This window comes from Rhinopithecus roxellana, chromosome 5 (genome assembly GCF_007565055.1).
Source record: "Rhinopithecus roxellana isolate Shanxi Qingling chromosome 5, ASM756505v1, whole genome shotgun sequence".
NCBI classification, from domain to species: Eukaryota; Metazoa; Chordata; class Mammalia; order Primates; family Cercopithecidae; genus Rhinopithecus; species Rhinopithecus roxellana.
Window position 1 is genome coordinate 14,877,682 of NC_044553.1, and position 26,511 is coordinate 14,904,192.

Here is a 26,511-nt window from a genome sequence, read left to right on the forward strand (position 1 = left end):
TTATAAGTCAATGGAATCATCAAAGATGTTTCAGCAGTGATTTCTTCATATATTCTAGTAAAAAAGAAAAAACACTTGTTGGTTGAAATTAAACCCCTTTTAAATGAGAAACATGGGAGCTTTCAGATATTGGAATTTTTCTTCAGTTCTTAATTAGTAAATTCATTAATTAGAGTATCTCAAGTCATAAAATGTACTAGTGATTAGGATATATAATTTTTTAATACAGAAAGAAAATAAGAGTCTTATATTTTTTCAGTTGTTCATTTATTTCATAGATTTCATTTAAAACAATTTTGTTTTGTTTTGTTTTGTTTTTGAGACAGAGTTTCACTCTTGTTGCCCAGGCTGGAGTGCAATGGCGGGATCTCGGCTCACTGCAACCTCCGCCTCGTGGGTTCAAGCGATTCTCCTGTTTCAGCCTCTCGAGTAGCTGGGATTACAGGCATGCACCACCACGCCTGCTAATTTTGTATTTTTAGTCGAGACGGGTTTTTGCCATATTGGTCAGGCTTGTCTGGAACTCCTGACCTCAGGTGATCTGCTCGCCTTGGCCTCCCAAAGTGCTGAGATTACAGGCGTGACCACCATGCCCGGCCAACAATTCTGTGCTTTTTGTATTTTTTATTTTTCCAAGGGAAAAGAACATTATTAAATATGACTAAAGTAGTCTTCTATAATCTCTATACTTTTTTTTTTTTTTGAGACAGAGCATCACTCTGTCGCCTAAGCTGGAGTGCAGTGGCTTGATCTTGGCTCACTGCACCCTCTGCCTCCCAGGTTCAAGCGATTTTCCTACCTCAGCCCCCCAGGTAGCTGGGACTGCAGGTACCCGCCACCATGCTCAGCTAATTTTTTTTTTTTTTAGTAGAGGCAGGTTTTCACCATATTGGCCAGGCTGTTCTCAAACTCCTGACCTTGTGATCTGCCCACCTCGGCCTCCCAAAGTGCTGGGTGGTGTGATCCAGACCTCTATACTTTGATAAAAATCTTATTATTGATATATGGGGTAACCTTTATGCTGTTTAAAGTATATTATTCTCATCAGTTGTTTAATTGTAAAGTTTCCACTAACAAACTTTAGGCAATTTTTATTCATGAAGAATGAGAGAAATTTTCTGTTATTCCCATTTTAAGCTGTATGAACAATGTATAATGCATACCAGCATTTAGTGGTTTTGATTTTTTGTCTTCTTTGACACGGTCTCACTCTGTCACCCAGGCTGGAGTACAGTGGTGCAATCTCGCTCACTGCAGCCTCTGCCTCCTGGGTTCAAGCTAGCCTCCTGCCTCAGCCCCCCAAGTAGCTGGGACTACAGGTGTGTGCTATGATGCCCAGCTAATTTTTGTAATTTTTGTTGAGATGGGGTTTTGCCGTGTTGCCTAGGCTGGTCTTGAACTCCTGAGCTCAAGTGATCCACCCGCCTTGGCCTCCCAAAGTGTTAGGATTATAGTCATGAGCCACCGTGCTGGCCCCACTGAGTATTTTAAATTGTAATATAATTTTTCTTTTATGTTTTATTGCTATTTAATTGGCACTTGAAAAATAGATAGTGGTTAATTTCATAAAATATATGATATTATTATATTGAAAACAAAGCCTATCACTAGGCTTATTAGACTAACTTCTTGAACTTTTCTTGCTTGTAACGTATATGTGGCATAGAAGACAGTTTGTAAAATACCTTCCAAGGAGTCAAAGGGTATTGTTCATGATATTTGGCAAACATTTCCTGTTTTGACTTGATTTTAATATAATGGTTTTAACAATTGTTTCTACTTTTTAAAGGACTTGGAAAACAGTGTGGGTGAACTTAGTGAAGGACAAAGACCCCAGCTAATAGCGGCAGCAGAGAACATCTTAATGGGACATTCTCTCTATATGCAGCCACCTGTCACTAATGCACAGTCTTTGGATCAACAGTGTGATCCTAAACCATTATCTCGGCAATTTGACGCAGTTTCAGGTATACAGCAAAATATTTTTTCTTGATGTGTCATAGTAGTATCCCTAATCTGAGTTGAGAAAAGTATACCTATTTTCAGATGGGGGCTTGCAAAATTTCTTTATTAAAAGGGATTTTAATAATTGAAAAGTTTGGTGATAACTTTTTTTATAGTATATATAGCAGTGTTTCCCCAAATGTGATTCATATATCAATGTTGGTACTTGAACCATTGGGTGGTATGTGAATTAATTTTGGTAATACACATACATACACTTAAAACTTTTTAACTGTGATACTTTTATTTCATTTTATTTGCTTATTTGTTTATGTATTTATTTATTTAGAGACAGAGTCTCACTCTGTCACCCAGGCTGGAGTGCAGTGGCACAATCTCGGCTCACTGCAAGCTCCACTTCCCGAGTTCACGCCATTCTCCTGCCTCAACCTCCCAAGTAGCTGGGACTACAGGCACCCGCCACCACACCTGGCTAATTTTTTGTATTTTTGGTACAGACGGGGTTTCACTGTGTTAGCCAGGATGGTCTCTATCTCCTGACCGCGTGATCCGCCCGTCTCGGCCTCCCAACGTGCTAGGATTACAGGTGTGAGCCATCGCACCTGGCCTATTTTATTTTATTTTATTTTATTTTATTTTATTTTATTTTATTTTTTGGAAATGGAGTCTTGCTCTGTAGCCCAGGCTGGAATGCAATGGCATAATCTCGGCTCACTGCAACCCCTGCCTCCCGGGTTCAAGCTATTCTCCTGCCTCAGCCTCCCAAGTAGCTGGGATTACAGGCATGTGTCACCATGCCCAGCTAATTTTTGTATTTTTATAGAGACAGGGTTTCACTATGTTGGCCAGGCTGGTCTCAAACTCCTGACCTCAGGTATTCTGCCCGCCTCAGCCTCCCAAAGTGCTGGGATTATAGGCGTGAGCCACCGTGCCCAGCCGATGCATTTATTTTAATATGTACTAGAAAAATATAACAAATCCATGAAAACTGACATAACGGATCTTTAGGACAAGGTTAAATTAGATAATACTGTAGATATTTATTCCTTATACTATATGGATTTTAGTAGCACTTAGTGCATTCGGGACTATTTTAGAATTTAAATAAACTTTCTGTTGTGACACATTGGAAATAAGGATAGAATAGAGAATCCCAATCGCTAGCATATATAGTTGACTCTCATCTATGGACCATTGTTATATTCTGTGGTCACCACAAATGTATTAACAAATATTGAACCATTGCTCCTAGGATAAATACAGGATTAGGTTTCTGTGAGCCTCTGGTCATAACATTTTTATCAACTGATCAATATATAACCTGGTTTTATTTATGTTTCTGTTTAAAGAAATCTTATTTAATATATATTTTGGATTCATTAATATTGAACTCACAGCCAGCAGTGTAACTTGTGCCTGAAGGAGGCCTATCTAACACATATATTTTCTCCACAAGACACAACAGAAGAGCCTTTTTGTGCTTAGAAACACTAGACAGGCCGGGCGCGGTGGCTCACGCCTGTAATCCAGCACTTTGGGAGGCCAGGGTGGGCGAAGCACCTCAGGTCAGGAGTTTAAGACCAGCCTGGCCAACATGGTGAAACCTCATCTCTACTGAAAATGCAAAACTTAGCCAGGCATAGTGGCAGGCGCCTGTAATCTCAGCTACTTGGGAAGCTGAGGCAGGAGAATTGCTTGAACTCGGGAGGTGCAGAGGGCAGAGGTTGCCGTGAGCTGAAATCGCGCCACTGCACTCCAGCCTGGGCAACAAGAGCAAGTCTTTGTCTCAAAAAAAAGAAAGAAAGAAAGAAAGAAACACTAGACAGTACCTCAGCACTAAGGGGCCATTTTAAACAGTGAAATCACCAAAAAACAAACAAACAAAAAAAACGTGAAATGTGAAAAACACAGCTTTACATATACTGTGAAAAGGTCACTTGTTTACAGTATGAGAGCTGAAGTAAGGTGGAATGTATCCTTGTTCAGCATCAACTGGAAAAATGCATATAAGGCAATTTAAGTTTTTCACCACTCTGTACATGTCCACAAATGACCACAAAGGTGCTGCAAGTATTGATTTGGGGATTATAAATACATTTTAGCAAGTAGGTAAATTTGCAAATATGTAATTTACAAATAAATGAGGATCTGCTATATTCTTATTATTGATTTTTAAATGCCCATTGCTTCTTTCTCTTAAGTGAAAAGAAACTTCTGGAGGCATGCAGATTTGCCAGAAATCAGAAAAGGAAAAGCCTGAAGTTAGAGTATTTAGTTTCATATTGAGTGAATACCTTGTATTGTTCAGAATTGGGAGAAGTTCGAGACTGAATTTCCCATGTGAATAAATGTAAAGATTGGCCTCATTTCTCATTTTGTACACATAATGAGAGTATTAATGTTTTACATTCTTTAAAATTTGTAGGATTCAAATAGCATGAAATGTGACTTACCTTTATGTCCAGCTAAATGTGCAGAATGCAATTAAACAGAGTTAACACTAGGTGGCTCTCGCAGATCACTTGAACTGCTAGGTACTTAAGAGCTACTAGGTATCTGAGAGCAACTAGGCACTTAGTTGAAATGTTACGGAATAAACTCCCTGAGGAGATAGCCTCTCTGGTCCTTTCTTAAATTTCTGGTAACCCTAGCAGATTACCTATAGGACAGTGCATTTTTAATGTTAGATACATTGTAGGTATTTGTTTGATTGGAAAAAATAAGTAACATGGTATATAACACAAGACTGAGCACATACGTAAGGCAGTATAGCAAAATAGGTAAGAGTTTAGGCTTTGAGAGTTTCCGAAATGGGTTTGAATTCCAGCTCTGTATATCTTTGGTCAAGTAACTTAATGTTCCTGAACCCAAATTTCTTCATGTGTCAAGTGGGGATAATATTGCTATGTACAAAATTACCCCACATCTAACAGCTGAAGGCAACAAATACTTATTATCTCACAGAACTCTGAAAGTCACAAATCTGGTAGTGGCTTACCTGGGTGGTTGTCAGGATCTCTCCTGACGTGGCAGTCAAGATGATGGCTTGGACTGAGGTCATCTGAAGGCTTGACTAGGCTTGAAGGATCCACTTTCCAAGCTCACTCATGTGCCTTTAGCAAGAGGCTTCACTTCCTCACCATGTTAAACAGTCCATAGGGCCATGAATGATGTGGTAGCAGGCATCTCCCAAGAGAAAGTAAGCAATCAAAATGGAAACAATACTGTCTTTTTTTTTTTTTTTTCTTTTGAGAGAGTGTAGCTCCTGAGTAGCTGGGACTACAGATGCACACCACCATGCCTGGCTGATTTTCGTATGTTTTTATAGAGATGGGGTTTTGCCATGTTGGCCAGGCTGGTCTCATACTTCTGAACTCAAGTGATCCACCTGCCACAGCCTCCCAAAGTGCTGAGATTACAGGTGTGAGCCACTGCGCCCAGCTGATAATGTCTTTTATAACCTAATCTCTAAAGTGACATGCCATCACTTCTGTCATATTCCATTGATAACACAAACCAATCATGGAACAACTTAAGAGATGAGTTTAAAAAGGTGTGAATACCAAGAGGGCAGGGATCATTGGGGGCTATCGTGGAGGTAATAGTGTCTATCTCATTACAGTTATTAGGTACATGTATTTGACAATGCATGTAAAGTAGTAAGCACAGTGCTTGGCACATGGTGTTGCTCTCTTTAATAATGCTTGGAGCATGAAAAGTACTATCTTATATGTACTTCATAGAATCAGAGACTATCAACAGTTGACTAAAAGGACTTTGCCTATAGAAAACTAACTTGTTCCTCTTGTTTCAAGATTTTCTCCTGGTGACCACAGAATATAACTGTGGTCCATAGATGAGAATCAACTATATATGCTAGTGATTGGTATTGCTTTTCTTTTTATTTATTTATTTATTATTATACTTTAAGTTCTAGGGTACATGTGCATAACGTGCAGGTTTGTTACATATGTATACTTGTGCCATGTTGGTGTGCTGCACCCATCAACTCGTCATTTACATCAGGTATAACTCCCAATGCAATCCCTCCCCCCTCCCCCCTCCCCATGATCGGCCCCAGTGTGTGATGTTCCCCTTCCCGAGTCCAAGTGATCTCATTGTTCAGTTCCCACCTATGAGTGAGAGCATGCGGTGTTTGGTTTTCTGTTCTTGTGATAGATTGCTAAGAATGATGGTTTCCAGCTGCATCCATGCCCCTACAAAGGACACAAACATCCTTTTTTATGGCTGCATAGTATTCCATGGTGTATATGTGCCACATTTTCTTAATCCAGTCTGTCACTGATGGACATTTGGGTTGATTCCAAGTCTTTGCTATTGTGAATAGTGCCGTAATAAACATACGTGTGCATGTGTCTTTATAGCAGCATGATTTATAATCCTTTGGGTATATACCCAGTAATGGGATGGCTGGGTCATATGGTACATCTAGTTCTAGATTCTTGAGGAATCGCCATACCGTTTTCCATAATGGTTGAACTAGTTTACAATCCCACCAACAGTGTAAAAGTGTTCCTATTTCTCCACATCCTCTCCAGCACCTGTTGTTTCCTGACTTTTTAATGATTGCCGTTCTAACTGGTGTGAGATGGTATCTCATTGTGGTTTTGATTAGCATTTCTCTGATGGCCAGTGATGATGAGCATTTTTTCATGTGTCTGTTGGCTGTATGAATGTCTTCTTTTGAGAAATGTCTGTTCATATCCTTTGCCTACTTTTTGATGGGGTTGTTTTTTTCTTGTAAATTTGTTTGAGTTCTTTGTAGGTTCTGGATATTAGCCCTTTGTCAGATGAATAGATTGCAAAAATTTTCTCCCATTCTGTAGGTTGCCTGTTCACTCTGATGGTAGTTTCTTTTGCTGTGCAGAAGCTCTTTAGTTTAATTAGATCCTATTTGTCAATTTTGGCTTTTGCTGCCGTTGCTTTTGGTGTTTTAGACGTGAAGTCCTTGCCCATGCCTATGTCCTGAATGGTACTACCGAGGTTTTCTTCTAGGGTTTTTATGGTATTAGGTCTAACATTTCAGTCTCTAATCCATCTTGAATTAATTTTCGTATAAGGAGTAAGGAAAGGATCCAGTTTCAGCTTTCTACTTATGGCTAGCCAATTTTCCCAGCACCATTTATTAAATAGGGAATCCTTTCCCCATTTCTTGTTTCTCTCAGGTTTGTCAAAGATCAGATGGCTGTAGATGTGTGGTATTATTTCTGAGGACTCTGTTCTGTTCCATTGGTCTATATCTCTGTTTTGGTACCAGTACCATGCTGTTTTGGTTACTGTAGCCTTGTAGTATAGTTTGAAGTCAGGTAGTGTGATGCCTCCAGCTTTGTTCTTTTGACTTAGGATTGTCTTGGCAATGTGGGCTCTTTTTTGGTTCCATATGAACTTTAAAGCAGTTTTTTCCAATTCTGTGAAGAAAGTCATTGGTAGCTTAATGGGGATGGCATTGAATCTATAAATAACCTTGGGCAGTATGGCCATTTTCACGATATTGATTCTTCCTATCCATGAGCATGGTATGTTCTTCCATTTGTTTGTGTCCTCTTTTATTTCACTGAGCAGTAGTTTGTAGTTCTCCTGGGAGAGGTCCTTTATATCCCTTGTAAGTTGGATTCCTAGGTATTTTATTCTCTTTGAGGCAATTGTGAATGGAAGTTCATTCATGATTTGACTCTCTGTTTATCTGTTACTGGTGTATAAGAATGCTTGTGATTTCTGCACATTAATTTTGTATCCTGAGACTTTGCTGAAGTTGCTTATCACCTTAAGGAGATTTTGGGCTGAGACAATGGGGTTTTCTAAATATATAATCATGTCATCTGCAAACAGGGACAATCTGACTTCTTCTTTTCCTAACTGAATACCCTTGATTTCTTTCTCTTGCCTGATTGCCCTAGCCAGAACTTCCAACACTATGTTGAATAGGAGTGGTGAGAGGAGGGCATCCCTGTCTTGTGCCAGATTTCAAAGGGAATTTTTCCAGTTTTTTCCCATTCAGTATGATGTTGGCTGTGGGTTTGTCATAAATAGCTCTTATTATTTTGAGGTACGTTCCATCAATACCGAATTTATTGAGCGTTTTTAGCATGAAGGGCTGTTGAATTTTGTCAAAGGCCTTTTCTGCATCTATTGAGATAATCATGTGGTTCTTGTCTTTGGTTCTGTTTATATGCTGGATTACGTTTATTGATTTGCGAATGTTGAACCAGCCTTGCATCCCAGGGATGAAGCCCACTTGATCATGGTGGATAAGCTTTTTGATGTGCTGCTGAATCCGGTTTGCCAGTATTTTATTGAGGATTTTTGCATCAATGTTCATCAGGGATATTGGTCTAAATTTCTCTTTTTTTGTTGTGTCTCTGCCAGGCTTTGGTATCAGGATGATGTTGGCCTCATAAAATGAGTTAGGGAGGATTCCCTCTTTTTCTATTGATTGGAATAGTTTCAGAAGGAATGGTACCAGCTCCTCCTTGTACCTCTGGTAGAATTCAGCGGTGAATCCATCTGGTCCTGGACTTTTTTTGGTTGGTAGGCTATTAATTATTGCCTCAATTTCAGAGCCTGCTATTGGTCTATTCAGGGATTCAACTTCTTTCTGGTTTAGTCTTGGAAGAGTGTAAGTGTCCAGGAAATTATCCATTTCTTCTGGATTTTCTAGTTGATTTGCGTAGAGGTGTTTATAGTATTCTCTGATGGTAGTTTGTATTTCTGTGGGGTCGGTGGTGATATCCCCTTTATCATTTTTTATTGCATCTATTTGATTCTTCTCTCTTTTCTTCTTTATTAGTCTTGCTAGCGGTCTGTCAATTTAGTTGATCTTTTCAAAAAACCAACTCCTGGATTCATTGATTTTTTGGAGGGTTTTTTGTGTCTCTATCTCCTTCAGTTCTGCTCTGATCTTAGTTATTTCTTGCCTTCTGCTAGCTTTTGAATGTGTTTGCTCTTGCTTCTCTAGTTCTTTTAATTGTGATGTTAGAGTGTCAATTTTAGATCTTTCCAGCTTTCTCTTGTGGGCATTTAGTGCTATAAATTTCCCTCTACACACTGCTTTAAATGTGTCCCAGAGATTCTGGTATGTTGTATCTTTGTTCTCATTGGTTTCAAAGAACATCTTTATTTCTGCCTTCATTTCGTTATACACCCAGTAGGCATTTAGGAGCAGGTTGTTTTGTTTCCATGTAGTTGAGCGGTTTTGATTGAGTTTCTTAGTCCTGAGTTCTAGTTTGATTGCACTGTGGTCTGAGAGACAGTTTGTTATAATTTCTGTTCTTGTACATTTGCTGAGGAGTGCTTCCAATTATGTGGTCAATTTTGGAATAAGTGTGATGTGGTGCTGAGAAGAATGTATATTCTGTTGATTTGGAGTGGAGAGTTCTATAGATGTCTATTAGGTCTGCTTGCTGCAGAGATGAGTTCAATTCCTGGATATCCTTGTTAACTTTCTGTCTCGTTGATCTGTCTAATGTTGACAGTGGGGTGTTGAAGTCTCCCATTATTATTGTATGGGAGTCTAAGTCTCTTTGTAAGTCTCTAAGGACTTGCTTTATGAATCTGGGTGCTCCTGTATTGGGTGCATATATATTTAGGATAGTTAGCTCTTCCTGTTGAATTGATCCCTTTACCATTATGTAATGGCCTTCTTTGTCTCTTTTGATCTTTGATGGTTTAAAGTCTGTTTTATCAGAGACTAGTATTATAACCCCTGCTTTTTTTTGTTCTCCATTTGCTTGGTAGATCTTCCTCCATCCCTTTATTTTGAGCCTATGTATGTCTCTGCATGTGAGATGGGTCTCCTGAATACAGCAGACTGATGGGTCTTGACTCTTTATCCAGTTTGCCAGTCTGTGTCTTTTAATTGGAGCATTTAGTCCATTTACATTTAAGGTTAATATTGTTATGTGTGAACTTGATCCTGCCATTATGATATTAACTGGTTATTTTGCTCATTAGTTGATGCAGTTTCTTCCTATCCTCGATGGTCTTTACATTTTGGCATGTTTTTGCAATGGCTGGTACCGGTTGTTCCTTTCCATGTTTAGGGCTTCCTTCAGGGTCTCTTGTAAGGCAGGCCTGGTGGTGACAAAATCTCTACGCATTTGCTTATCTGTAAAGGATTTTATTTCTCCTTCACTTATGAAACTTAGTTTGGCTGGATATGAAATTCTGGGTTGAAAATTCTTTTCTTTAAGAATGTTGAATATTGGCCCCCACTCTCTTCTGGCTTGGAGAGTTTCTGCCGAGAGGTCTGCTGTTAGTCTGATGGGCTTCCCTTTGTGGGTAACCCGACCTTTCTCTCTGGCTGCCCTTAAGATTTTTTCCTTCATTTCAACTTTGGTGAATCTGGCAATTATGTGTCTTGGAGTTGCTCTTCTCGTGGAGTATCTTTGTGGCGTTCTCTGTATTTCCTGAATTTGAATGTTGGCCTGCCCTACTAGGTTGGGGAAGTTCTCCTGGATGATATCCTGAAGAGTGTTTTCCAACTTGGTTCCATTTTCCCCCTCACTTTCAGGCACCCCAATCAGACGCAGATTTGATCTTTTTACATAATCCCATACTTCTTGCAGGCTTTGTTCATTTCTTTTTCTTCTTTTTTCTTTTGGTTTCTCTTCTCGCTTCATTTCATTCATTTGATCCTCAATCGCTGATACTCTTTTTTCCAGTTGATCGAGTGGGTTACTGAAGCTTGTGCATTTGTCACGTATTTCTCGTGTCATGGTTTTCATCTCTGTCATTTCGTTTATGACCTTCTCTGCATTAATTATTCTAGCTATCAATTCTTCCACTCTTTTTTCAAGATTTTTAGTTTCTTTGCGCTAAGTACGTAATTCCTCCTTTAGCTCTGAGAAGTTTGATGGACTGAAGCCTTCTCTCATCTCGTCAAAGTCATTCTCCGTCCAGCTTTGATCTGTTGCTGGCGATGAGGTGCGCTCCTTTGCAGGGAGAGATGCACTCTTATTTTTTGAATTTCCAGCTTTTCTGCCCTGCTTTTTCCCCATCTTTGTGGTTTTATCTGCCTCTGGTCTTTGATGATGGTGACATACTGATGGGGTTTTGGTGTAGGTGTCCTTCCTGTTTGATAGTTTTCCTTCTAACAGTCAGGACCCTCAGCTTGTCTGTTGGAGATTGCTTGAGGTCCACTCCAGATGCTGTTTGCCTGGGTATCAGCAGCAGAGGCTGCAGAAGATAGAATATTGCTGAACAGCGAGTGTACCTGTCTGATTCTTGCTTTGGAAGCTTCCTCTCAGGGGTGTACTCCACCCTGTGAGGTGTGGGGTGTCAGTCTGCCCCTAGTGGGGGATGTCTCCCAGTTAGGCTACTCAGGGGTCAGGGACCCACTTGAGCAGGCAGTCTGTCCGTTCTCAGATCTCAACCTCCGTGTTGGGAGATCCACTGCTCTCTTCAAAGCTGTCAGCCAGAGTCGTTTGCGTCTGCAGAGGTTTCTGCTGCTTTTTGTTGTTGTTGTTGTTGTTGTTTACCTGTGCCCTGTCCCCAGAGGTGGAGTCTACAGAGACAGGCAGGCTTCCTTGAGCTGCTGTGAGCTCCACCTAGTTGGAGCTTCCCAGCAGCTTTGTTTACCTACTTAAGCCTCAGCAATGGTGGGCGCCCCTCCCCCAGCCTCGCTGCTGCCTTGCGGTTAGATCGCAGACTGCTGTGCTAGCAATGAGGGAGGTTCCGTGGCCGTGGGACCCTCCCGGCCAGGGGTGGGTATAATCTCCTGGTGTGCCCGTTTGCTTAAAGCACAGTATTGGGGTGGGAGTTACCCGATTTTCCAGGTGTTGTGTGTCTCAGTTCCCCTGGCTTGGAAAAGGGATTCCCTTCCCCCTTGCGCTTCCCAGGTGAGGCAATGCCTCGCCCTGCTTCAGCTCTCGGTGGTCGGGCTGCAGCAGCTGACCAGCACCGATTGTCTGGCACTCCCTAGTGAGATGACCCCAGTACCTCAGTTGAAAATGCAGAAATCACTGGTGTTCTGTGTCGCTTGCACTGGGAGTTGGAGACTGGAGCTGTTCCTATTCGGCCATCTTGCTCCGCTCCCCCCCCCCCGCCCCCACCGCCTCGTATTGCTTTTCATCAACGTTGCTTACAGAGGGTCATCTATTCTTACTTTGTCCCTCCCCACCCCTGCTAATTTTTAGGAAATGTCCTATTTCCTGTAGTTCTCTATCACTGTCTCCATTCCTTAGGCTCTCAGGTTGGGTTGCGTAACTGAATGATGCAAAATTGGTTTTGAGTTGTCTTAGGGACCCGAAAATGTAACCTATAATTTGAATGAATTATATGTGGACCCTGGGATATACTACGAACTACAGCTTTTTATTTACTCAAAAAACCTGTATTGAATACCCACTGTATACCTAGAGCTGTGTAAGTACTACATTAAGCACTCAAGATTCAAAGATGATAGATGTCTGCTCTCAAGACATTTACTAACTAGTGTGGGAGAAATAAATAACAATTATAATATTGTATGACTTGTACAACATACGGCTGTGGGAGTGCAGAGGAGGAATTCAACTCATTTGTGAGGGCTTAGAAAAGGTTTTCTGCAAGAGCCAATGTGAAACTGAATCTTAAGGGAATTAGCCAGATGGTAAATTATAAGAATATCCCAGTTTGTTCATTTACCTTATTCAGAAGACATTTTTGAGTGCCTGCTATGTGCTGAGCATGTGCTAAGTTCTATGAATATGAAACTTGGTAAGGCCCTGTTCACAATGATGGTTTTCTCTCTAGTAGACATAGTAGATAAGAAAGCAAAACATGCAATAAGTTACTGTAGTTATTGTGAAGAAGTCCATATAGGATGGATGTTCAGGTCAATTGTAGTTGAAGGGATTCAGGAAAGACTTCATAGATGAGGGAAGTCTTGTTTGAGGTGACTCCTCCAAGATGAATAAATGCTTGCCATGTGGTGAGTGAGGAGGGAACTTTCAAGCAGAATATGCAATAAGACAGGGAACAAAGGCCAAAAAACCCCCAAAAAACAAAAAAACCAAGGGTTAATCACAGAAATGCAGTGTTTTTGTCAAAGAAGTAGAGCTTAAGATGTAATGAAATTGCAGCAGGGAGCAGAAACCAGGTCATGAAAAGCCCTGCATGATCTATTAAGGAGTACAGTAAGGATCGCTTTGTATACAAAATGGGAAATAGTAAGTCTTACTTTATACTTATTCCCATAAACAGTTCAGTCTTAAGTTTCTGTGAATTCTGAATGTTGTGTGATATTCATCAGTCTGCTAAAGATTATAAATAAATGAGTGATATGATCATATTTACCTTTTATTTAGCAAGATCATCTGAGGTGCAATGTGATGGGTAGATTAGAAGAGTTAAGACTGGATGCAAGGAACCTGATTAGACAACCATTAAAGTTGACCCGATGAGATATTATTCAGTAGGGAGGATGTATAAAAAGGGAGATTTGAGAGAGAGTTAAGGAGATGGACAGGAATTCATTTGAGTGTGAGCAGTAAAAAGTAGCAGAAAGTCTAAGAAATACCTAAGTTTCTGGCTAGAATTATTGGATAGATGGTCATCTCAGTCACTGAGAGAGAGCGAATATGGAGGGACAGAATTAGGAGGAAGGAAGTGGAGTGGGATTTATACATAATATGTGATGCCTTTGACTTTCATACAAATGAAAAAAATCCGTTAGATATACCAGACCAAAAATTCTTGCTGGACTGGCAATTTTAGGCAAATTTGGTGTTCTCTAAAAGTCTGCCATGGTTGCTCTCCACTACAATAAAATCCTAGGAAAGCAAAATTAGGGATTTCTAGTTATGATTAATTTAATTAAATTAAATTCGACTTGATTGAAATAATATTTTAAATATCCCTCTTTTAAAGGTCTAACTTGCATTATACAGGTAAGACACCCACACTCAGTGAGCCTGCTTGTTAGAAGACACAGCAAATTCAGCACTGTTATGATTGTTGTCATGGAATCCTTTCCTAACCCTTATCACTGGGTTAAATACCTGTCATATGTACTCTGTATAATTCTCTAATGTCACCTGCCTAATGTTGCTCTTATCACACTGATTGGTAATCTCACGTGAGGGTATGGACTTTTATCTTGTTTACTGTCATATCCCTGTCACCTAGCAGGTTATGTAGTACACAGATCATAGTAAATATATGTTAAATTATAGGATGGTGTATGATGTGAAAGCTATTATGCACTTTTTGAGTGCTCCCCACCACCACTTTTTTCCTGTCCCATGTATGCCTTATCCCAAGTAACCGGTGTTAAGATTCTGGCATATAACCCTCCTGTTTTTTACCTCACACATATAATTTTATGCACACATGCATGTACAATATATATAGTGTGTGTGATTGCCATTATTTTACAACTTGAAATCATATCTTGCACACTTGCCTGCATTTTGTGTTTTATCAGTAAACCCTGTAGATTATTCCAGGTCAACTAGTATTACTTAAATTTGTTCATTTTAATGATTGCATAAAACTTCATAGTGTTGATTTCCAATAATTTATTTAGTTGTTTCTCTATTGATGGATGTTTATTACCATTTCCCTGCACTATAAACAATGCTAGAGTAAGTATCCACACACATATCCTACCAGATTGTTGTGTTTTATATACTCCTCCTTACTCCAGTGTATGTACTCCTGGGAAGCTCTTCTATACATGAACAAATGTATCTTTAGTTTAGAAATAAATAATGCCAAGTTGCTTTCTTGAAAGTTTAAACCAATATATTTTTATCAGCAATTTATTAGTGCCCTTTCCTTATATCCCCTCCTGAAATTGTGTTGAATAGTTTTTTTTATATGCCTCAGTAGAAATATGAAGATATATTTCTGACTCCTGATGAGTTTATATGTCTTTTCAGTCATATGTTTGTTGGCCATTTGTATGTGCTCCTATAAGGTTCTTTTCCCATGTGGGAGGTTCTCAATTTTTCTTGTTATTTTTAAAGCTGTTTCTATAGTTTAGATGTTTTCTACTATTTGTATTGTAAACATTTTTATTCACATTTATATTTTGGTCACTGACGATGATCTTTTTTTGCCATATAATTTAAAAAATTATATATAGATATTTCTATCTTTTATACTTTTTGTGCTTTCATGGCTTAATCATGTTGCTATACTATAGAAAAAAGCTAATCATTTTTATCTATTTATCTGATATCCAGTCACATTACGACATTCTCGTATTAGTTCTAATAGGGTTCTTTTGTTTTCATTAGAGTCTCTGGGGTTTTCTAGGCATATACCATATTATCAGCAAAAGAATTTTCAATATCTTCGTTTTTAACATTATATGTAATTCTTTTCTCTTAATTTATCTTAGAAAAATGTCGAAGAAGTCACATAGGAATAGAAAAAGGCATAACAGAATATAAAGAGGCAAATAAAGCCTGGAACATGAGTTACTTTAAATTATAGGTATTATTACCATTACTTAAATTAATCTTATGTTAGATAATTAAATGAGAATTAATCAGGTAATAATTTTGATAAATTGTTTTATACAGATTTAATACTATAATAGTAAAAATCAAAACTCAATGCGTCTGGGCATGGTGGCTCACGCCTGTAATCCCAGCACTTTGGGAGGCCAAGGCGAGTAGATCACTTGAGCACTTGAGGTCAGGAGTTCAAGACCAGCCTGGCCAATATGGTGAAACGCTGTCTCTACTAAAAATACAAAAATTAGATGGGTATGGTGGCACGTGCCTGTAGTCTCTGCTCCTCGGGAGGCTGAGGCAGGAGAATCACTTGAACCCTGGAGGCGAAGGTTGCAGTGAGCCAAGATTGCACTACTGCACTCCAGCCTGGGTGAGTGAGTCTCCATCTCAAAAAAAAAAAAAAAAAAAAATTAAAACTCAGTAGATGTATTTTGCTTTATGTAAAACCCCATTGAAAACCTAGATTAACATAAAAGATCAATCAGAGTGATTATTTGCTATATCTAGGAAATTGTCAACAGAATGCCTTTAAATGGAAAATATCTATGGCGTCTTTAAAATATTTTTTCAGGCTGGGTGCAGTGCAGTGGCTCATGCCTGTAATCCCAGCACTTTCAGAGGCTGAGGCAGGAAGATCACTTGAGCCCAGGGATTTCAGACCAGCTTTGGCAACGTGGCAAAACCCTGTCTCTATTAAAAATACAAAAAATTATCCAGGTGTGGTAGTGCACACCTGTAGTCCCACCCACTCAGGACGCTGAGGTGGAAAAATCACCTGAGCCTGGGAAGTCAAGGATGCAGGGAGCCATGATCATGCCATTGCACTCCAGCCTGGGCAACAGGAGTGAGACTCTGTCTTTAAAAAAATAAAAATAAAATAAAATAAAATAGAAATATATATATGAATTTTAAATATATATATATATTTAAAACAACTTAATTTGCATATAACTCCAGGTCTATTTCTATTGATTCTATTTTAAAAGATTATCTAGCAAGACTGTGAAACAGAGAGCAGTGACTTAACTCCTTTGTGCTTCTTACTAGCTCTCTGATTTTGGACAGTTAGTTAACTTCTCTGAACCTTAGTAATGTCAGTGAGAGACAGTTACAATACTGTAACCTGTCCATCTTACAGAATGATTGTAAAGTTCAAATGTAATAAGATAATGTACTCATATATGAAAGTGCTTGGAGTATATAGTGCAATACAAAGGTACAGTGATGTTATTATTAGATATATAGATACCTCTGCTCTTGTCTTCTTTCTACTGAATTGACTGAGGTGCCATTTGTTTATTTATTTGTTTGTTTGTTTATTTTGAGACGAGGTCTCACTTTGTCACCCAGACTGGAGTGCAGTGATGCTATCTCAGCTCAGTGCAACCTCCGCCTCCTGGGTTCAAGTGATTCTCCTGCCTCAGCCTCCTGAGTAGCAGAGATGACAGGCACATGTTACCACACCCAGCTCATTTTTGTATTTTTAGTAGAGACAGGTTTCATTATGTTGGCCAGGCTGGTCTCGAACTCCTCTCAGGCGATCCACCCGCCTCAGCTTCCCAAAGTGCTGGATTACAGGCATGAGCTACCGCGCCTGGCCAGAGGTGCCATTTAGATAAAAAAAAAAAAAAAAAGAAGAGCTTGATCACTTGAAGAAAAAAATCCACAGAATAGAGCTAGGCAGTACCAACATTTTCCAGGCAGGAAATTGTCCTTTGCTTTAAGATTACCTTTTAGATAGAAAGTATTCTATTGACTCTTAGAGATAGGAACGGTAAGCAGGAGTGTTAAGAGTTCATATGTGGGAAGGAGGCTTCAGATGAACTGCATAGACAACTTGTTGATTGAAACTTTACGTAGAATATTCCATGGATTTGTTTGAACATAGGTACTTTTTGCATTCTCTCTGAGTTTTGCTTTTAACTGCAGTGAAGGCTTGGTCCAGGTGTTTTTGTTTGAAGTACACTGCTAGTTCTAATTCAGCAGGTGAGACATATTGGTAGTTTTAGTCAACTACTTGTTCATTTTTGAAGATAAATTTAACAATTTATTTTAACTTTTTGTTTACATTTTTGATAACAGGTAGTATTTATGAAGATTCATGTGCTAGTCATGGTCCAATGAATTTGGGAGAAATGGAGTTGGAGCCAAATTCTAACCTTGTTCTTCCCACAACACTTCTGACATTACAAGAAAATGATGTTAATTTACCAGTAGCCGCTGAAGATTTTTCCCAGGTACCAAATTAATAGCACTTATATTTTACTTAAAATGAGAATTGAAACGATATTGCCTTAGCATGGTACCCGGTCAAGAGCCAAGCCTCTGGAGTCAGATAGCTTCAAATCATGCCTCCTTTATTTCCTAACTCAAGCCTGAATATAAATCTTAGTTCACCCAAGCTGTGCCCTTGAACATATTAGCCCCTTTTAAGCCTTAATTTCCTATCTTTAAATTAAAGAATAAAAGTAATGGCCAGGTGCAATGGCTCACACTTGTAATCCCAGAAACTGTAGGAGGCCGAGACAGCTGATCACTTGAGTCCAGGAGTTTGAGACCAGCCTGGGCAATGTGGCAAAACGCCGTCTCTACAAAAAATACAAAAATTAGCTGGGCTCCTGTAGTTCCAACTACTTGGGAGGCTGACGTGGGCGGCAGATTGCTTGTGCCCGGGAGGCAGACATTGCAGTGAGAGCGGATTACACCACTGCACTCCAGCTGGATGACAGAGTAAGACTCTTGTCTCAAAAAAATGAATAAATAAATAAAACATAAAAATAATATATATAAAAGTAAGGTAGCTATTTCATTTACATCTCTGTATCTGCATACAATACCTAGCTCAGTAATTTGCATATAGTAGGTGCTTGATAAATGTTCATTACATTGAAATTTGTAAAAAGTGTTTCATAAGAAATGTATTGCATAAGAAATTTAATACTGAGTGAAGCCAATGGCCCATGCAATCTTGTGTACTGAAAAAATAGGTTAATTACTCACCAAGATGTTAATCTAAAAAAGTTCAATATTATATAGTTTTTTATTTGTATATTGGCAATTTATTACTCATTTTGAAGTAATTTATGAATAAGTCTTCATGGTATTGTGCAGCAGTACATGTGTTAAGGATGAAACCAAAAAATATGTAAGATAAAGTTTGTGAAACACATGATTATGTGGGGTTCAGTATTACCAACCTGTGACCAAGCAATGATTAGGAAAAATTAGTTAATAATGAGAAAGTATCTGTTAATAACTTCTGTATAAAAAATTTTTTTGTGTCCATGATTAGGCAAACATTTCTGGGATATGATACCAAAGGTACTATCTATGAATAATAATTTTTAAATTGATCTTATCAAAAATAAGAACTTATGTTCTTCAAAGCACAGTTAAGAGAGTTAAAAGGCAAGCCACTGACTGGGAGAAAATATTTACAAATCTCTTATCTGATCAAAGACTTGTGTTCAGAATGTATAAGGAGCTCACATAACTCAATATTAAGAAAACAAACAATCCAGTTTAAAATGAGCAATAGATTTGGACCAGTACTTTACCCAGATATATGAATGGCAAATAAGCACATAAAAAGATTCTCAGCTGGGCATGGTGGCTCACGCCTGTAAGCCCAGCACTTTGGGAGGCTGAAGAAGGTGGATCATGAGGTAAAGAGATCGAGACCATCCTGGCCAACATGGTGAAACCCCGTCTCTACTAAAAATACAAAAATTAGCTGGGTGTGGTGGCTTGTACCTGTAGTCCCAGCTACTTGGGAGGCTGAAGCAGGAGAATCACTTGAACCCGGGAGGTGGAGGTTGCAGTGAGCCAAGATCGTGCCACTGCACTCCAGCCTGGTGACAGACCAAGACTCTGTCTCAAAGAAAAAAAAAAAAAAAAAAAAGATTCTCAGCAGAGTTAGTCATTAGGAAAATGCAAAATAAAACCACAATGAGCTACCACTACACATCCATTAGAATATTTAATATCTAAAAGACTGTCACGCCAAATGTCAGCAAGGATGTGGAGCAACTGAACTCTCATACTTGGCTGATTGGGAATGTAAAACGATCCGACCCCTATGGAAAAGAGCTTGGCCATTTCTTAAAAAATACACACCCACCATATGAACCATGCATTTCACTCCTAGTTTCTCAAGAGAACTAAAACATATATTTACACAAAGACATGTACATGAATGTTATACAACTTTATATTTGTAGTAACCAAAAACTGGAAACAACACAATGTCCATCAACTGGTAAATGGACAAATTGTGGTGTATCCTGTACAGTGGAATGCTTAGCAATCAAAAGGCATGAACTATGAATACAAACAATAACATGGATGGTTCTTACAAAAGTTATGTTCAGTAAAGAAGCCATACCAAAAACGAACAAAAAAAATCACTCTGATTTTATTTATATAAAATTTTAGAGAATGCAAACTAATTTATAGTAATAGAAAGCATTTCGGTTCTTTTGGGCACGGTAGGAGGTAGAGGTGGGAAGGGCAAGAGAGAGAAGATAAAAGGGTGTGAGAAAACTTTTGAGATTGATGGATGTGTTTATTGTATTGTCTTGATTGTGGTGATGGTTTCCTGGGTTTATAGGTAGGTCAAAACAGCAAATTGGACACTTTAGATATGTGCAGTTTATTGTCTGTTATGTATATCTCAATAAAACTTTCAAAATAAAAGTTTACTTCCTTTTAATTGATGGCTTGTTTTAGAATAAAACTATAAAGTGTTACCAGAAGAATGGGCCTCAAAAAATTCCTTTGTTAGATTTCTTTAGCTGACAGGGATGTATGGTTAGTAATAATGGCACACATTTATAGTGCTAAATGCTGTTCTAAGTTTTTTACCTATTTTAACTCATTTAATCCTTATAACAGCCTAATGAGGTAGTTATTATTATCCCTATTTCATGAATGAGGAAATTGAGGTATTAAGCAGTTAAATAACTTCCCCAAGGTCAAAGCTAGAAAATGCCTTACCCAGATTTGAACACAGGCAGGTTAGCTCCTGTGTTCATAGCTCTTATTTGCTGTGAGTAAGCAAGGAAACCACTAGAAACGTTCAAAGTCTCAGCAGCCAGAGCCAGAGGTAGTCCTAGTACCCATCTTAGAAATACACACCAAGATAATATTTCCTTCGAGGCAGAAACATACATGACTAACAGCTCTAAACTTGAAAGACCAGAGTTAAGGCTAGTTATTATTACTGCCCCTTAGAGCTACTCATTTTTACCCCTAGATAAAGAGGATGCTTGTCAAAGGTGCAGTGATTACATTGTGTCCATGTGGACAGATGTTTCAGATTCTTCTATGGTTGTGTTTATTGACAAGGGTTCAGGGATTTCTTTTTAAGTTCCTGTTAAAGCTTTTTTCAGGGGCTCCTGTAATAGCTGTTTTCAGGGGCTCTTTATAATTAAGCTCATAAAACAGGAAAGAGAAGAAAGAAAATCACACAATTTGTGATGTGTGATTATGAAGAGATTTATGACTACTGTAAATTTCAAATTTGATTATGTTATAGGTAAGGGAGAGAGATGATAGTGCTTATGATGGAGCGTATGTTTCTTGAATGGCAAATGGAACATAACAATACCTACTCACACTTCTGAGAATTAAATGATGTTACTATATATAAAAGCTCTTCAAAAATTGCAGTGCATTATGCAGATTTTCATTTTATGCAAAAAGTGGTTATATGGAAGAGTTTGCTGCCAAATTAAGTTCTTATCCTGTCTAAATCCATTATATGTATATAAAGTAGTTTGATTCATAAGTAGCTCTGAGTTTTCTAATAAAAATAGAAATGACTTGAATATTTGAAATCTGTATATATGATCCAAATCTTTTTAAAGTTTTTTTTTTTTTGCAACATCTTTTCTTTTGTGATATGTACCTCATCACCTATTTATTGGTAGAAGTGCTAATACATAAATGGCAATAAAAAGCAACTAGACAGCAAGCATATTATTAAAATTTGATAAACACTTGAATAATTTGACTTCTCAGATTTTTTAAGTAACTGCAAATATTATGACTTCATATCTTTAATTATTTAGTACCGACAAAAGCGAAATCAGGATGTTAAGCAAGTTGAACACAAGCCATCACAAAGTTACCTACATGTTACAAATAAATCTGATATTGCACCATCACAGCAACAAGGTAAGACTTGTTTTTATGTAGTAATATGATAGTTTGATACTTGTCTGGATATTGAACAAATATGAGAATTCTTTACTTTTGTATACATCCCACTGCTCTCTAGGTTTTTGTTTTCTTTTGTTTTCTCTTATTTAGTCCATTTAGATGAAGAATCGGTATTGTATTTCACTATAAATTAGTTTGTTCATTTTACCAGTAAACAGTATTTCTAGTGGATTTTTAAAACTCTTAGCTGGTGTCTTTCCTTTACCCTTACCTTTTAGTTCTTGTTCAATTGAATACCAAGGTCTTTTTATCTGTACATAGGTCTGTTTGAAATGATAATATGTTAAAGACAGGAATTATGGCTGTTAATATGCTTTGTAAAGTACATTATTTAGTGCATGGTGTTGTTGACCAAGTATAACTTAAAAACAATTGCCTCTCATGTTACATACTATTGATATGGATGACCTTAACTGTTGTTTATCAAACTTGTGTGGTTACCTTTCATTCCAGCATGCAAGCATTTTGATATTGTCTCTATGTTTCTGCAAGGCTGTTGGCCTCGTGCTTTGTTTGCCATCTTGCTTCTTAGTTATTTACATTTTATATAACCTAAAATCTGAAATTTTACAGTAGAAATTAAGATATCTTCTGTTTAAAAACTTTCTGCCACAATCCTGGAAGAAGTATTAGGAATATTTTGAGAAGTGGAATTTTTCTTTTTTGCTTTTATAACTGTGATTTTTATTTAATTTTCAAATAATACTTAATTGAGCAAATACATATCATTGAATGTCAGTATAATTGCAAGTGTAACTATGCATTTGTTGTTTTGGGAAGGACCTAAATGAGGATGTGCTCAAGATAGTGAGATTATGCCAGTTAAGGTTTGGGTTTTCACTCTTCCATTTGTTGTCTATTCACCTCTTGCTCCAAGTTTTCAGAACTTTGTCCTCCTGACCCTTTTTTTTTTTTTAACCTCATCATAGTAGGTTAATGTTAATGTACTGTGGAAAATTGCCTATAAAACTCTTCTTATGGTGATTTAAAAATTAATCATGATAGTATATCGATATGGGCAGATACATGTTTCTCAGGTAATGTGAGAATTTACTTCTTGTTCTTCTACTGAGTCTTCATTTATGAACCATCCTTCACAGTCAATGATAGTTTCTTTAATGTTTTTAAAAATCAATCATTTTTGACATAAATGAATTTCATTTTCTTGGGGATATTGTATGTAATGAAATAATTATTTTTCTCAGCTGATAGGAAAATATCTCTGGTAAAATGTTAGCTGGTGGAAGGAAGTTTTATGTGGAAAGGGTTTACAACAGTTGGATTTAACACATTTGAAATGTTTTGCATTGAATTTTACATCTAATACAAAAGTTAGGAGAGCAGACCTCTACCAGCCTTGACTAAGACAAATAAATAGCAGTGGGCTATAAAGAGAGCATTTTAAATACAGGCCAAGTCTTTCACTCTATAATGATACATATCCTTATACTGAAAATTTCTTGAATGAGTATGATTGCCTTGGCAAATATAGTCAGTTATGACTTTTTTCCCATAGATTTTGTGGGTTTTATTTTTTTTTTTCTCTGATGAAACTCTGAGACATTGCCAGATGTTCCAGAAAATAGAAGTCAGAGTGCCAAAATAATTCTCTGGAGCTCTCAGGACTTTGGGTGACCTTGAAGGAATTCAATCCTCTCATACATAGAAACCTTGAAGATAGTGAAGGAAATTCACCTTATCACAAGGGAATTAAAACCACATCTTTTCTAGCAGATAAATGCTTCCAAGAATACTAGAACCCCAAATTTTGGCTATTTCAGGGGGCAGTATCATGTATTTCACTTGAAATGTGTAGTAGTTTAATATATGTCTACAAAGAAGGAAGCACTAGCAGCTGTTTTAATGATCATCCATTAAAAATTAACTGAAGAATGGTAGGACATAGATTCCAGCACCGTATTGCTAGGAACTTAGTAAAGTACTTAGTTTTTTTCTCCCTTGATTATTACTTTCAGATTTTAATATAAAAGAGAGGAATTCATTGTTCTGACAAATGATCTTTGAAGCCTTTAAGAGTAAAACGTTTTTATTTGGTATTGAATTTATTGGTTCTATCTTTGACCATATAATACCACTTATCTGATTCTATGTACTGATTAATGTATCTAACAGTTTTACAGTGAAAGTGCTTTTTTAAAAAAGTATTTGAATAGTCATTTCTATGTTTCCCCCTTTCCTGTGCAAGTTAATTTCTACTCATCTTTTGCTATACAAGTTAACTTTCATCAGTACAAATGAGAGGCTAGTTATAAGTCCATATATTTGTGATGAGCCCAGGAATAATTAAATTCTATAAAGTAATGTATTAAAATAGTATACTTTAAAAATTATTTTCCTTCTTTTTTTCTCTTTAAATTTTTAGACCATCATAATAAATTATCATTACAAAGTCAGACATGCTATATACTACTATCAGTCAGTGGGGAAAAAATAAGTCATATGTTTTATGGTAAAATGCTGTGGTAGATTGGACTGTCAAATTTGCTTGAAAAAAATCACAGCACTTTTCAGTTTTTCTTATTTGTAGATTACACGTTACTCAGAAAATAAGTATCAAAGTGCTAAAAGTAATAGGCGTAATTGCTGTTATTTGTCAAAATCAGTTTACATTTTTGTGGGAAACACAAAATCACAAATGTTTCTTTCTGGCAATATGTCCTGAGTTAAATTCCAGCCAATTTAGCACCTTTTATACTCATATAACTGTGATAATGACTTTAAATGTGTAAGTAGTAGAAAATTCAAACTTATATGTTCTTAGAAGCTATTTTTGACCACATGTGCAAATAATTTTTCTTTTTTAATAGAATGGTGCATTTTTTGCCTTTGTATTTGAAATTTAGCTAAATTACAATAGCGATCAGAACTACAGTTGACCTTAGTAATTTCAAAACCATAGTTAAAAGGGTTTTAAGTTGATTTTTAAAAATCTTAAGATATGATAGGGATTTCAAAACTATTTGTGTAGATCTCTGATAGGGAGGGATTGGGGCACAGACTAATAAGTGTGCCAAAAATATGTGAATCCAAATGTGTAACAAGCAATGTCTGAATAAATGCGTTTTCCACAAATCCATGCTATTATTGATTAACAAAAAATAAATTCACTTTGAAATGTTGCTGAATTTGGGAGTTTTGTTTCCACCTAGGATGAGGAAATTGGAAAGACTGTCACTTTCACCCTAACTATAATAAAATGTCAGATAAACTTCAAAATCATTAACATTTCTTGAACTTATCAGAGAGCTTCTGATGCAGAGCAACTAAGTAGCCTAAAGTCGAAGGAAAGACAGAGTCCTCCAAAAAGAGATGAGACACAAGCACTGTCTCACTTGTGACAGAGTACGATCACAGAAAGAGACACCAGGCACCAATCAAGCAGATAAGAAGTATTTGGTTAAACTTTTTAGTGGGTTGCTAAAGGCCAAGTATAGAACCACTGGTAGTCACAGATACAAGTGGAGTTCACACCCACTTGTAGGCATCTTCTACACAGACCTCTAGAGAAAGATTGTGGGGAAAGGCAGAGAGTCTCCCTCACTGGTGCAGGCCTGAATGAAGGGAGTGACTGTCACTGCCAGAAAGGCAGGATGCCCTCTTTGACCCTTCTCCTTTAAGAACAAAAGCCTTAAGCCACTGAGGAAGAGCCAACACATCTGTTATTTCCAGGGTGTAGGTGAAAACCTATTGTGGCTGGGGGAAGGGTACAGGAAAAAAGGAATCCACTCGTGGCGGAGAAGAAGGAAATAGTCTTGTCCCACAATCTTTTATCAGCACTATTAGAAGTTTCTTATTGTTGGGAGAGTGGTTGGAAACTGTCCTGCACAAAATTTGCCAAAGGGACAAGGCAGAATTTAAAATGTCATTTCCCTCCAAATCGATGTATAGATTCAGTGCAATCTCGAAAACATTCCCACAGGGATTTTTGGGTAGAAGTTGACAAGCTAAATCTAAAGCTCATAAGAAAATGCAGAGGACCTAGAATAGCCAAAATAACTTTTAAAAAGAAAAATAAAGTTGGAAGATTATACTATATAACTGTAAGACTTATTATAAAGCTACAGTAATCAAGACAGTGGGGTACTGGCATAAACATCAGTGGGATAGAATAGAGAATTCAAAAAGAAGTCCACACATTTATGATCAGTTGATCAATTGATTTTTATAAATGGGAAAGACAATTCAATGGAGAAAGGATAATCTTTTCAACAAATGGTGTTTGGACAGAGCTCATCTATATACAAAAGAATGAACCTCAATCTGCATTTCACAAACATACAAAAATGAGCTAAAACATGGATCATAGATCTAAATGTAAAGCCTAAAACTACAAAACTTCTAGAAGAAAATATAGGAGAAAATTTTTCTTTGTGACCTTTGGTTGGGCAGAGATTTCTAAGATATTGCAGAAACTGTTGATAACTGGACTTAATCAAAATAAAAATTTCTGTTCTTCAAAAGACAGTGTTAAGAGAATGAAAAAGGACAAATCACAGACTGGAAGAAAATATTTGCAAATTTGCTTTCTGATGAAGTAGTTATGTCCAGAATATATTTTTAAACCTTACAAAACTCAGCACTAGGAAAACAAACAACTCAATTTTTAAAATGAATAAAAGATTTGAACAGATACTTCACCAAAAAAGATATTTGTATGGCAAATAAGCACATGGAAAATTAATTGTTCAATATCGTTAGTAATTGGGAAGATGCAAATTAAAAATTAAATACTGCTAAATACCCATTAGGTTGACTAAAAGCAAAGAAACTGATACTACCACATGTTGGTGAGGATATAGATCAATTCTAATTCTGATACATTGCTGGTGGGAATGAAGAA

General features: G+C 37.4%; 1 protein-coding gene across 4 annotated transcripts in view; it reads left to right on the top strand.

Annotated features, from left to right (window-relative positions):
- Nucleotides 1–26,511, top strand: part of KIAA0586 (KIAA0586 ortholog) — a 138,618-nt gene that overhangs the window by 75,014 nt on the left and 37,093 nt on the right. For 3 of the 4 annotated variants that reach the window (XM_030931406.1, XM_030931407.1, XM_030931408.1), the window contains 3 exons: nt 1,790–1,967; nt 17,511–17,665; nt 21,500–21,605. In XM_030931406.1, the coding sequence (XP_030787266.1) occupies nt 1,790–1,967; nt 17,511–17,665; nt 21,500–21,605 (439 nt within the window). The remainder of the gene's footprint in view (nt 1–1,789; nt 1,968–17,510; nt 17,666–21,499; nt 21,606–26,511) is intronic. The other variant, XM_030931409.1, reaches the window with a different exon arrangement.